At 41.5% G+C, this 12,550-nt stretch overlaps 1 protein-coding gene across 1 annotated transcript; it reads right to left on the reverse strand.

Moving 5' to 3' along the window:
- Positions 1 to 389: 389 nt before the first annotated feature.
- LSM4 (LSM4 homolog, U6 small nuclear RNA and mRNA degradation associated) lies at positions 390 to 12,414 on the reverse strand. Its single transcript, XM_015810053.1, has 5 exons — positions 12,383 to 12,414; positions 10,857 to 10,898; positions 7,816 to 7,914; positions 5,160 to 5,343; positions 390 to 1,595 (listed from the first exon to the last, which is right to left on the reverse strand). The coding sequence occupies exons 1-5, from the start codon at positions 12,383 to 12,385 to the stop codon at positions 1,504 to 1,506; spliced, it is 420 nt and encodes a 139-aa protein (XP_015665539.1). The 5' UTR covers positions 12,386 to 12,414; the 3' UTR covers positions 390 to 1,503.
- Positions 12,415 to 12,550: the final 136 nt, after the last annotated feature.

A 12,550-nucleotide genomic window follows, 5' to 3' on the forward strand; every position in this document is an offset into this window, starting at 1 on the left:
TGTGTGTCCGTTGTAACTTCAAAAGATCACTAAGTGATTGGTCATAAGTTGAGGACTACCCGTAATAACTTTCACAGCAAATAGGCTTCCAAATGACATGAATCCCACCCTTCCAATCTGTAAGAAAAGGTGCAGTCCCATTTTCCTAATGAAGAAAAACGAAGGCCTCAAAAACAAGACAACATTCACTTGAATTTCAAAGGTAGAAAGCAAAACAAGATCTGTACAAGAGAAAAAAGATGCTACATGCAAGAGAAGAAATCCGACACATGCCAGAAAAAGGGAGTTTTGCCTGTTCTTGAGTGTGATTATTATTATATCTGGAGAAGAGTTTCTACAGTGCCCCTCATTAACATACCCACCTCCTTTTTCTAAAACATACACACACATTAACAGATAAAACTTTATTCCACCTGTAACAGACAGCAGAGGCCAAAAATGTGTAAAAATGTTTTTACCCAAAATATTGCAGCTGCTTTTTTCCCCCTCTCTCTCAGTACTGACTAACGGGCAGTGTTAAGTGCTGCTTTTAAAATGGTATTTTCAGAAGTGTCATCTGAAATCCAGTCTTTACCCTCTACAGCTGAGGCATCTAATTCCATTCGGCACACTTTGAAGCGTACGTGTGGAGCTTGTGAAATTTCACTTCCTGTGTGGGATCACTAGAAAAGTTAGTCAGAACGGATGGAGACCGGCCTCTGGACCCAGTCATTTGAAGTACAGCTTTTTCTAAATTTTGCCTTAGTTTGAGGCTCGCCATGGGTCACGGATATTCTCACTTTGGGCTACAGAAAAGCTACTTCAACTGGGCAAAAGAGGCCACATTTCAGCTGTTTAAAACAGAAATTCAGCAATGAAAATAGTCTCTGTAAGTCACTGAAGGTATCATTTCTGAAACTGGGTGAAAAAGTAAACTTTTGAAAGGTGAAGTTGTTCTAGAGCTAATTCCCTCTTCAAAGTAGTCCAATCCTTAAAAAAAATGATCTCGCAAGGCAATAAAAAGATTGCGAGGTAAGCTGTTTCATTGCTTTTAATTCTTCTCCTCAGCTAGGAGGAAAAAACAACATTCACTCTCCAGCTGCTAAATTCTGGGAACTTTGGCTACCGAGAACCCAGGATTGCAAATCTTCCGCACAACACAATCAAGTTTTTTTTTTGCTTGCTTAAATGCTTTTCATGGTTTATCAATTAGAATGAAACTGCTCACACAAAAACTGCACATTATCGCTCCAATTTCAAAAATGTGAACTTGGCTACCGTAGCAATTTCAAGGAGAGGGGAGCCAGTTGAGCACTCTCCATCAGCGCCCACTCAAACAGAAGATGAACTACGTGCTTGAGCGGTAGAACACCTGTAAACCCTCCTAAGATGTCTAATGTCCCAGTTATTCACATTTTTTAAAAAAAATTACAACTTTGTTTTGTTAAGAGGAGACAGCAAACCAATCTGTCCCAATGACGCAGCATTTGGGCGCCGAGCACTTCCTGGCCACAGTTCAGCTTCTCACTGCTTCGCTGCTTGTCTCCCTGGCTTTTTTTCTTGTTGTCCTCGGCCACTTCCTGGGGCCCCTCCTCGGCCACGGCCTCCAAATACTCCTGTAAACAGAAAGGGGAGGATTATCTCCAGAAGGGAGGGACTTGGAGCAGGGGTCCCCAACCAGGGCTGTGGAGTCGGAGTCGGGGAGTTGGATTCGGAGGAAATTTTGGGTACCTGGAGTCGGAGTCGGAGTCGGCAAACCATGCACCGACTCCGACTCCTACTAAATTTAGATTGGAATTTCACAGATTTTGTTTTTTGGTTCATATAGATAAGCTTTGTTTTTGTTCTAAAACAACCAAATAATGTCGTTTGTATTTTTGAACTGGTAAAGTTCCTGTTCCTGAACAAATACGGACGACGATGATAGGTCGGTGAACTAATTAATTTAATTATTTTTTTTTAATTATTTTGAAACAACAAAAGTAACACAAACAGAAAACGAATTTGACAAGTTATGTCATCTGACAACCGAAGGGTCGGTCATCAGGACACCATTACTGTACATAGTTGCCTTTCTTTCCTTCAAGGAATGTATAAAATACAGTCGCATATTAATACAGAGGAGTCGGAGTCGGGGAGTCGGAGTCGGAAGTACAAAAAACTGAGGAGTCGGAGTCGGAACATTTATCTACCGACTCCACAGCCCTGTCCCCAACCCCCAGTCCGTGGCATGCCAGCAACCGGTCCACACAAACAAGCAAAGCCCCATCTGTGGGATGCAGGTAGCACACAAAAACCACGCACTCCCCGGTCCGTGGAAAAACCTTCCTCCATGGAACCGGTCCCTGGTGCCCAAAAGGCTGGGGACCTCTGACTTGGAGACAATTCCACCCACATCACACAACTATATTATCAACCAGAGCTCTCCGAGATCAATCTCTGCTAGGTTTTTATGACCAGTACTGATCAGCACTGTGTCAATGTTCAGGTGCTTTGTTTAACAATTGGTTGTTGAATAGGCCACTTAAGTCGTATTTATTAAATTTTTATCCCGCCTTTATTACTCTATAAGTTACTCAAGGCAGCAGGTATAAATATTCCTTCCTTTTCCTATTTTCCCCACAACAACCCTGTAAGGTGGATTGGGTTGAAAGAGAGTGACTGGCCCAAAGTCACCCAGCTGCTTTCATACCTAAGGCAGGACTAGAACTCACTGTCTCCTGGTTTCTAGGCCAGCACTTAGCATGCTACACAATGTAGGATTAACCCTGCTGGACCAAGCAATCTAGCAACTTGCTGCCAATAGGTGCTAGAAACACGCATCCAGGCTAAAGAAACCCATAAACCACTGCCTCCTTCTACTTGCCCTCACCTTTGGTATTCAGAATAGAATGCCATTTAGCAGGTTTTTAACCGTCATGGAAAAATAGGGGTCAATAGACCTATTGTCTGTGAACAATAACAGATGCTACTCTATTTCATGTGTGAATTCTGTCCAGTTTGAAATCTTCAGTCAATTACCATGGTCTTCTATCTCAATCAAAAATATAAATACAGGCCTCTAGGAAACAAATTTGCCCACCCCCAATTTTCCTTAACTGGGACGGAGAGGCAGACAAGCAAACATACAAGAATGTGGTTATCTTCTGCAGAAGGCAAACCCAGAAATCTTTAAATGAATATTGGACAGCTGAAGCAATAGCTATTAAATGTCAGCTGGAGAATTGGTATGTTCAGAGGCAATCTACCCCTGAATAGTTGCTGAAGGGCAGTTAATATGCCTTCCTGCCCTGGGAACATCTGGTTGATTGCTATGTGAAGCAGGATGCCAGAATCCAGGAAAATTCATTTCTTACTCCTTAGCTAAACCTTGGCCATCAGCTGTCATGGGTAAATCTGTACATGCTACTTCACCATAAGCTGCAGGGTAGTTGTGGAGTCAGATGGCCTTGAAACTGAAATGTTAAGTTATAGTAAAAATATACTCCAATCAAAATGCATCACCGCAGAATTCTGTAATCCTTGCATCCAAGTCTATGTTGCCACATATGGATACAATGGTTTGTCTTGTCACCCAGTTTAACAAATTGAGAGATCTGTGCCATTGAAATTCCTGTGTTATATCTGGAATGGGTGACAACAATAACTATTTGTAGGCACTGTAATTTTTAAAAGGCAATGTTAGTATGTCAGCATTAACCAGAAGCTGGGGAGTGTGGTAACAGTAAACAGCAGAAAACCACCTGTATTTTGTGGTGCTTAAGAACTTTCCCTAAGATGTCTGGATATAGAAGACTTGATGAAATTCACCTTTCAGCAAGTGCCAGGCAAAAAACCTTGTGGATGCTATCCTTATTCGCCTCGCAAATGTGGGATTCCCAGAATGTTTAAAAGACCATAAGCCAGGCTACTGAAGAATCTTTCCAAACTCTGGTTAGGTCTGAAGGAATTGACTAGCTGGAGGCACAGTTACAATAACACTTTGTAGGCACAACACAGCAAAGTTACTACTTTGGAAAGCAGAACATAGAATAATAAGGTTGGAAGGGACCTTGGAGGTCTTCTAGTCCAACTTCCTGCTCAAGCATCCTATACCATTCTAGACAAATGGCTGCCCTGTCCCTTCTTAAAAACCTCCAGTGATGGAGCACCCACCACTTCTGGAGGTAAGCTATTCCAGTGATTGATGAGACCTTGGGAGAGCAAACCAAATTCTCAGGGCCATTGAGAGTTACTGTTCTTTTAATGTCCCAGGAGAGTAACGTGTAGTCTTCCAAATGCCTCCAGAGGAGACTTTTTGAGTTAAACTTCAAGGATACTAATGATTTATCTTTTAAACAATTCTTATGCCAATTATAAGTAGCTAACAAAAAGGCAGGAAAGTACTCTGCCTTGAAACCTGCTGCATATGGGGGAAAAATAATTAATTATGATAACTGGAAGAACATTTGTTTTGCCCTCCCAGTCTCATTCAGAGGAAACGCAGCCAAGCTGAGACACAGATAGATACAGATAATTCAGGGGAAGGAGTAGATAGACAGGTTTTCCTCTTCTTCAAATTATGATAATTTGATAAACTGCTGGCAGTAGGGCAGATGAAAAGGAACTTCACACAGCATCCATAGATGGGTGGAATTCACAATGTAACAAAGGCTGTTAGATGACTTTAGTATTCATGGAGATCTTCTGAGGAGCATTAACAGAACACTCCACCTCTACTGACAACTGCCCCAGTACTAAAGAGCTGAAATGTAGTATATTCCAGATGTTAACATCAGCTAGGATACTAAGGCTTACTGGAAGGCTGTATCCTACACTTTGCTACAAGAACTGAAGCAAGGGGATACTAACCCAATCCCTTACATTGGCCAAAGCCTGAATAGCTGCAGACTCCGCTTTACCATTCCTGCCATAGAGCTCAGCTCCTACTGAAACAGTGGTGAATGGGTGAGATTCATACCTGTTCTTAGTCAGGCTTAATTTAGCCAGGATTTTCCCAAATAAACCATGATACGGCTTCAAACAAAATCCTATCTAAAAGGAACACATTCTGATTTAGTGTAGAGTTTGAATGGCATCGTTCAGGAAGTTTTCAATCCCCATGGCTCCAAGTGTTGTGACTTTAACGATCGTGGGAAAGTTTCCCAACTTCTTCCCAAGATTTTAAAAAGAGGACTCACCTCGCCCAGTGCCACCGATGCCACGTCCTTTCTGCTGCTTCTGTTGCTGCATCCCACCACGGCCACGGCCTTTGGAGACCACTTCTTCTTTCACCATGTCGATGATCTCATCAGGAATGCGCAGGTATTTGATGGTGCTGCCACGGATGTAACATTCAGGCATCCTCCAGAATTTGTCTCCATCCTTTCCAAGAAAATACACGAGGAAGAAGGATGAAGCACCAGACCGTGGTTGCTCTCAGTAGCCTGGATTTCGAATTTTCAATTATATTAAAAGCAGGACATCGAGACTCAATCGGTTTGTTTCCATAGAGCATCAACCTGGTGGAACTCTCTAGTTTCCTCTTTCCGCTATGTATTCAAAACAGACAGTGATTTTTATATACTTTCTTTTGAGAGCAGGCAACAGAATTTCATTTTTATTGTGGGCCAGTCTGCTCACAGTAAAAAAAAAAAAAGACAATAAAGGTTAATTTATCTTATCTGTTTTATCTTATATTTATTTATTTATTTATTTATTTATTTATTTATTTATTCCTTATCATTTTACAAAACAACGGTCTGATTAAAAAATCAGTATCTTGGAAAGGTAAGACCAAATATTTTTTAAATCTTCGAAAAATAATATTCAGCACGTCAGACGTATGTCAAAAGTTCTTTTTAATCATATTAAAAAATGGCTTAAAGCACCTATAAAAGTTATTTTAAGAGTTTAATAGGGAGAATTCTCACTGCCTTCCCATTGTTTGTGACCCATTAATACTATGGGTTCTCTTCCTGAACCAAATATTGGTTTTCCCTCTCAAATTTCTCTCTGTTAAGAAGCAAAATGTTTTTATTTCCTAAAAGGCTGTCAAGGCCCAACCAATTTGGTATCTGGAGGGAGAAGTCAGGCTGACAGCACCACCTAGTGGGCAACTAGCAAATATAAAATATTTAGAAACAGACGTGGGATCACCAAGATTTGAGTTTAGACAGTGGTTCTCAACCTTTTTAATGCCGCGACCCCAACCGGTCGTAAGTCGAGGACTAAACCGGTCGTAAGTCGAGGACTACCCAACCGGTCGTAAGTCGAGGACTTTCCCTGCCCGGGAGCGCCACGCATGCGTGATTCCGCCCCCTGCGCCGGCGCTCCGCATCGACCGTTCGCCGTCTCTGCCTCGTCCGGCTGGTGGTCGACCGGGTCGGGTTCCCTCCATTCCGTGGGCGGCCTTTTCCCCTTTTTTTACCGCCTGTTTTTTTTACCGCCTGTCGGAACGAACCGCTGGGGGCACTTTACCAGCTAGCTGGGGTTTACCCCAGGGCTCCCACAGGTTGAGAACCACTGGTTTAGAAAGTAATACTCAACCTATGCCTTATTTGCTTAATGACCAAAGTTAACATGGCACTGAAAAAAATTGATGTACAACTGGGCCACACAACTGTTGCACTGTCTCCGTGGTCACATGATCAAAATTTGGGCCTTGGCAACTGGCATTTATGATGTTTCCAGTGTCCTGGTGGCACATGATTGCATTTGTGATTTTCTCAGCCAGCTTCTAACAAGCAAAATTGATGGGGAAAGTCAGGTTTGCTTACAACCATGTGATTCATTTAATGACCATGGTGATTTGCTTAACTGCAGCAACAAAGGTCAAAGTACAAGCAATTCCTAAAGCCTATATAAATGTTTTCTACAGGATCATTCTTCTGATTTCATTTCTGTCATATCAAACATATCAAACACAAGGCCTGGGGGTCAGATGCGGCCTGCGAAGTGGTTTCATGTGGCCCACAAAGCCATCCTGGAAACAGTGAGGGAACGGCCCCCGCTGCCTTGGCCCTGGCCCAGGCTGCGTTTCTTGCCTGTTTTTCTCCCTCCCTCATCTCAAATATTTCCCCACCACTCTGTTCTTAGGAAGGAAGAAAAGAAAGAAGGAAAGAAGGAGAGGGAGGGTCTGAGATAAATCCTGTTTTAGTCCTGCCCTGCTGCCCTTTCGCCATCCCCTTGCCCCTTCCTCCTGGCCTATCCTGGGGGTCTCCCGTCCTATTGCTAAGGAAGCTTTGGATACAAAGCCGGGTCTCCTCCCATGGAGAGGGAATGGGCCTCCCTCTGACTTTGCCCTTGTACCCATCATGAGCAACCTGGCTAAGGAGAGCAAGCACAGCAGCAGCAGCCTTGAGGAGGAGGTAAGTGCAGCTGGGCGCCCCCTTGGGGAAGTGGGGCTGGGCTTGGTCCCGCGGGTGCTCGTGGGCCAGGCTGGGCATTTGACCTCTGCTGCCCAGAGCTCTGGGCAGCCCGCACCACCATCCAGCCCCCCCGCATGGCCTGAGAGGAACAGTGAGGCTCCTCCAGTGGACTATGCCTTGGCACTTGCCCTGGTCCCACCCCCTTCTGCCAGAGACCCTCAGATCTGTCCCACTCCTGCCCAGGCCCCCACAGGCACCCTCGACGCGAACAATGTAGAGCTGGCCATGCCCACACAATAGGCCACACCTACTCCACGCCCACCCAGTAGGCTGCACCCACCCTGGCCACACCCATCCGCCCCACCCCTCCGAGGGCAACCACAATGCTGATGCGACCCTCAATGAAATTGAGTTTGACACCCCTGTCTTACTTTGTCAAAACTGGCAGCCCTCGTCCATAGCAGAAAAGCATAGCGGCTGTCCTTACCCTTGATGTGCAAATAACTTCTCGAAGATTGATGTTCATCCAGTTATCACAGCTAACCAAGTGGCCATTGTAAGTTTCACCATTTTTGAGTTCCACCAGCTGAAAAGACCAAACAAGATCAACAGAGAGTACAGTAGTGCAATTCCGTTAAGAAACAGTAGTTCATTCTCATAAAACAAAAACCTGTTTTCTTCCTCGCCCATTGCTATTTCCTCCATACATACATACATACAACATATCCAATAAGCTACTGCCTTTCAGAGTTAGGCACCACGGTTATTAGATGGAAATATTTAACAAGTAAGTGCTGGAGCATATAACACCAGACATCTCACTAGAAGGCAAAAATCACAAAACCGCATCTCGCTTATTTTGGCCATGTCATCCAGGGGAATTTACTGAAGAAAGCATTTAGGCTTGGAAGAGTTAGCGGTAAAAGGAAACCAGGATGCCAAAGAACATGGCGGCTGGACACCACCAAAGCTGACCAGCCAGAGCATAGAGAAACTCAAGTAGTGCAAGACTGGAAGATGGGGAGAGACCTGGCCCACAGAATCGCCAAGAGTCAGACACGACTGATTGGATAACACCATCATCACAATCATTTAACATGTACAAATCTTACCTAAGTTTAAAAGAATACTGTTGTCAAAAAACTTTTGCAGACTATTTCAGATTCTATTTGTCTGCCACCCCCCCACACACCTCTATAACTGGGGAGGATTCCAATTAATTTTTCTCTTGACAAATGCACTTTTTTCACCCAGTGAATTCAGTTTCATAGGAGCATTTAATTAGAGGGGTGACTTCAGAACCACTTTTTTTGAATGTTTCAGTCCTGAAACAAAATAGGCCACGTGAATCAAGGGTGTATTTTTTTTCAAAAGGCAACTGGATTTTGTTTTTCCTTGAAGACATTTCTCTTCTCATCCGAGAAGCTTCTTCAGTTCCTCATCCAAGAAGCTTCTTCGGGAACTTTTCTTCAGGAAACACTTATAGGCCACGTGTACTGTAACTTTGAATAACTGTTTCACCTACTGCAATTGGATTTTTAAATAGTAAAAATTTCAGCCTAGCTCTTGTCATTACTTCAGAGTGGATGGGAACATCTGGAACTTGGAATGCTGGCACAAAATAGCATCGGGCCCAGTGAATGTCCATGTATACATAGAACTGTGCATCTCATTTAGTGGTTGTTAAAAGTTCGTTAACTCTTTTGAATTTCTAATATTTCTGCATACATTTCTGCATAAAACATATGTTCTCCATATTTCCTAAAACTAAAGAGAACCCAATTAAATGAATAAGTCCAAACACACGACACTTGTCCATTTATTTATTGAGGAAAATAATCCAAAGCTACATATCGAAAATTCAAAAAGGTCCACAAACTTTTAAGCACCACAGTGGATTAATGCACAACAACTATGATAAGGTTGGTTGGGTTTGATGAACGTGAGAGATGCTTTCACTGATTTGTGTACTCTGTGCATGTTTTTGTATCTCATCGGCAATTATGTATTTTTTTAACTCTCTATCTGTAAGCAAAAGTAGCAGTGAGGACCAATATAGGGGTTTTATTTGGCTGTGCCTGGTAGGAATTATATTGGCTGCAAGATAACTTTCAAGGCGCTGGGTGTCACCTTTAAAGACTTGCATACCTCCAAGCTGAATCTAGCCATCAGACAGGAGACTTGCTGGGGGACTCAACGCTAAAGGAATGCTATCTTGAGGGGCTCTGGGCTTGAGCTTACTCAGTGACAGCTTTCCTCCTTTGGGAAAACTACTCCCAAATATCCACACCATCTCCTCTTTACTCTGTTTTCTGACATCATTAAACATATGGCTCTTCAAAAAGGCACTAGGAGATGAGTAAGATCATGTTCCACTTGAATATCTGTGCATCAGACAGACTTTATTAAGATCAGTTATAATAAATATACACCACTTAAATTAGCATACTACATGCTATCACACTATTAAGTACTTTTTATTATTTGAAAACTTTCCACCGATGGGCCACTAAGTGAGCAAGTTTGATATTCAGAAAATTAACAGCTGCAATGTATATTATATCATTAAGGGTATTTTCAATTTAACATTTTCACATCACTTCTCTGGTTTTTTGTTATTCATTTTGGAAGCTTTGCTCTCATCTTTGAAAAGATTAAAAAAGTTGTATTATTGGATCTTCTACATGTTACACAGCTTTATATCTTTATATTTTAAATTACCCAGCATATTATTTTGTAATACCACATATAAAACATTGTTTAAAATCAATGCAGAGTGCTTACATTTAAAAAGTATTTTATATAAATGCATTGCTTTGCATATTTATATTATTGAAAATCTTTACAGGCCAATAGATATGGAAGTGTAATGTACAATAATTAATACAATTTATTCCTTTGAAAAAAATCAAAGCACTGTTACCAAATTTCCATTTAGACACTAACTGGAACAACAGCTTTGCTAAGCATTAAATATTTGCAGGTTAGTCTCTGATCCTAGCATAAGATATACAAAAGACGGAAGCCACAAAAAGCATCAAGAATTAAAGCAAATACAGGTAGTTCTCGACTTACAAAAGTTCATTTAGCAACCATTCAAAGTTACAATGGCACTGAAAAAAAGTGATTTACGACTGTTTTTCACACTTACGACCATTGCAGCATCCCCATGATCATGTGATTAAAATTCACACGCTTGGCAACTGACTCGTATTTATGACGGTTGCAGTGTCCCGGGGTCATGTGATCCCCTTTTGTGACCTTCTGACAAGAAAAGTCAATGGGGAAGCCAGATTCACTTAACAACCAGGTAACTAACTTAACCACTGCAGTGATTCACTTAACAAGTGGCAAGAGAGATTGTAAAATGGGGCAAAACTCACTTAAATGTCTCGTTTAGCAACAGAAATGTTGGACTCAATTATGGTCATAAGTCAAGGACTAATTGTATTTTGGAACTTCCAAAAAGCTTTCTTTGCAAATAAAAGACTTACACTTTTACCCTAATAACCAAGTCCGATAACTTACCATTGGGTGGTTCTGTGCCGTTTTCAGCAAGGACAGTGGAAGCTGTAACAGAAAGTTCAACAGCTTGAGAAACATACCCAGAGTATAAATAAACTGCCAGAGCAATTTCATCTTGTAGTTTTTTACAATATTTGCTGTCACTCGTCAGGAGGCTGCCTCACATTGTGAAGTACTCCTCCTGCTCTTAACACAAGTAGAAACGGCATGTTTCATCCCCTCCCAATTTCAAGCTCCTAACATAAACATTCATCTGGATCAAAAACCATCTTCCTATTGTAGACTATTCCCATTATGGTTCCCAAAGCATCTCCAACAACAGTATCAACGGAACAGAAAGATAATTCCCTTGTTTTATTGTGTGTTCATCAGCAGCACATAGTTTTCAAATGGACTAGATCTGAAGATCAAGGTTTTCATGGCCAGCAGCCACTGAAAAATAAATTCTTAAGAGTTTAATTGAGGTATTTTAAGATGGAAATAAGTTTCAACCTCAGCTCTAACATTTATGAAGAAAAGATTCTTCACCACTTTCCTTTAAGCAGCTAGACTAAAGAGTTTTCCATAAACCAACAGATCATGCCTTTCATTGTGAAATACCATTAGTCATAATGGTATTAATCCAATAATCGTTTTTATATTTTGAAAAGTAGGTCAACGTAGTCTCAATTTCTAAAACCAAATTGGAAGAAGTCAAATTAAGAACAATGGACAGACCAAAATTGTATTTAATCCCACATCATAAACAAGATGACTAGCTTTACAACCACCAACATCTTCTTGCTTATGCTAAGGCAGGATACATTTCCAGGAAAATCGTTCAGTTATTTCACAGTAAACCCTAAAATAATCAAAAGTAATATTAGCAGGTTTCTCTAAAGCCCAACGAGGAATAACACTTATCTGAGATGCTTTAAACATATCTCTAAATACATTCTCCCGGTGAAGGCTTTTATAACAATAAAAAGCAGCATTATAAAAAGAAACAGCTATAGACCAAATTAAACTGGAGAGAAATATCTACAGCAGTGTTTCTCAACCTTGACAATTTTAAGGCACGTGGACTTCAGCTCCCAGAATTCCACAGCCAGCAATGCTGGCTGTGGAATTCTGGGAGTTGAAGTCCACATGCCTTAAAATTGTCAAGGTTGAGAAACACTGATCTACAGTTTAATAACATTTTGTTTTCCTGGTTCATATAAACTACTCTCTCACAAAACAAGCTAGCCCCTAATACTTTACCCTACTTCAGTTCCATAATCCTAAGGCTGAAATTACATAACTCGTGCAACTATTGAGTTTTGCTCATGAGTGAAACAGCATAGCCACAAAAGGACAATCCTAAATTCACGCCTGTGAGCAAGCCTCATTAAAGGCAATACAAAATTATTTTAAAATAAATGTGCAGAAACAAGTAGCCCTAATTATCCTTAAGTAACAACGAGTTTAATTCTTATTCTTAACTCTTATTCTTAAACAGAAATAAAAATTTTCTCCGTTAGCTCCCTTTCCCCATTCGCAAGTCTCACCATCCTTCTATCTGCGATGCCACAGTAACGTCAACTTCCACTTCCGCCTGCAGGACTTCCGCCCGCCTTAAGCCAAGGCTTCGCTCTATAGCCAATCAGCATATAGTGCCGGACATCCAATGAGAAGCTTCCGTCGAGGTTCTTGAAATTCAGTCCTAAAGGAGACGT

The sequence above is a fragment of the Protobothrops mucrosquamatus genome, unplaced genomic scaffold, assembly GCF_001527695.2.
Source record: "Protobothrops mucrosquamatus isolate PMUCROS unplaced genomic scaffold, P.Mucros_1.0 scaffold6, whole genome shotgun sequence".
NCBI classification, from domain to species: Eukaryota; Metazoa; Chordata; class Lepidosauria; order Squamata; family Viperidae; genus Protobothrops; species Protobothrops mucrosquamatus.

Bases quoted from the DNA above. Each gene is read 5' to 3' on its own strand.
- LSM4 (XM_015810053.1), bottom strand. The intron at 7,915-10,856 runs GTAAGTTATCGG...TGGTCTTTTCAG, and splicing joins CGGCACAGAACCACCCAATG to CTGGTGGAACTCAAAAATGG. The intron at 1,596-5,159 runs GTGAGTCCTCTT...TTCTGTTTACAG, and splicing joins CATCGGTGGCACTGGGCGAG to GAGTATTTGGAGGCCGTGGC.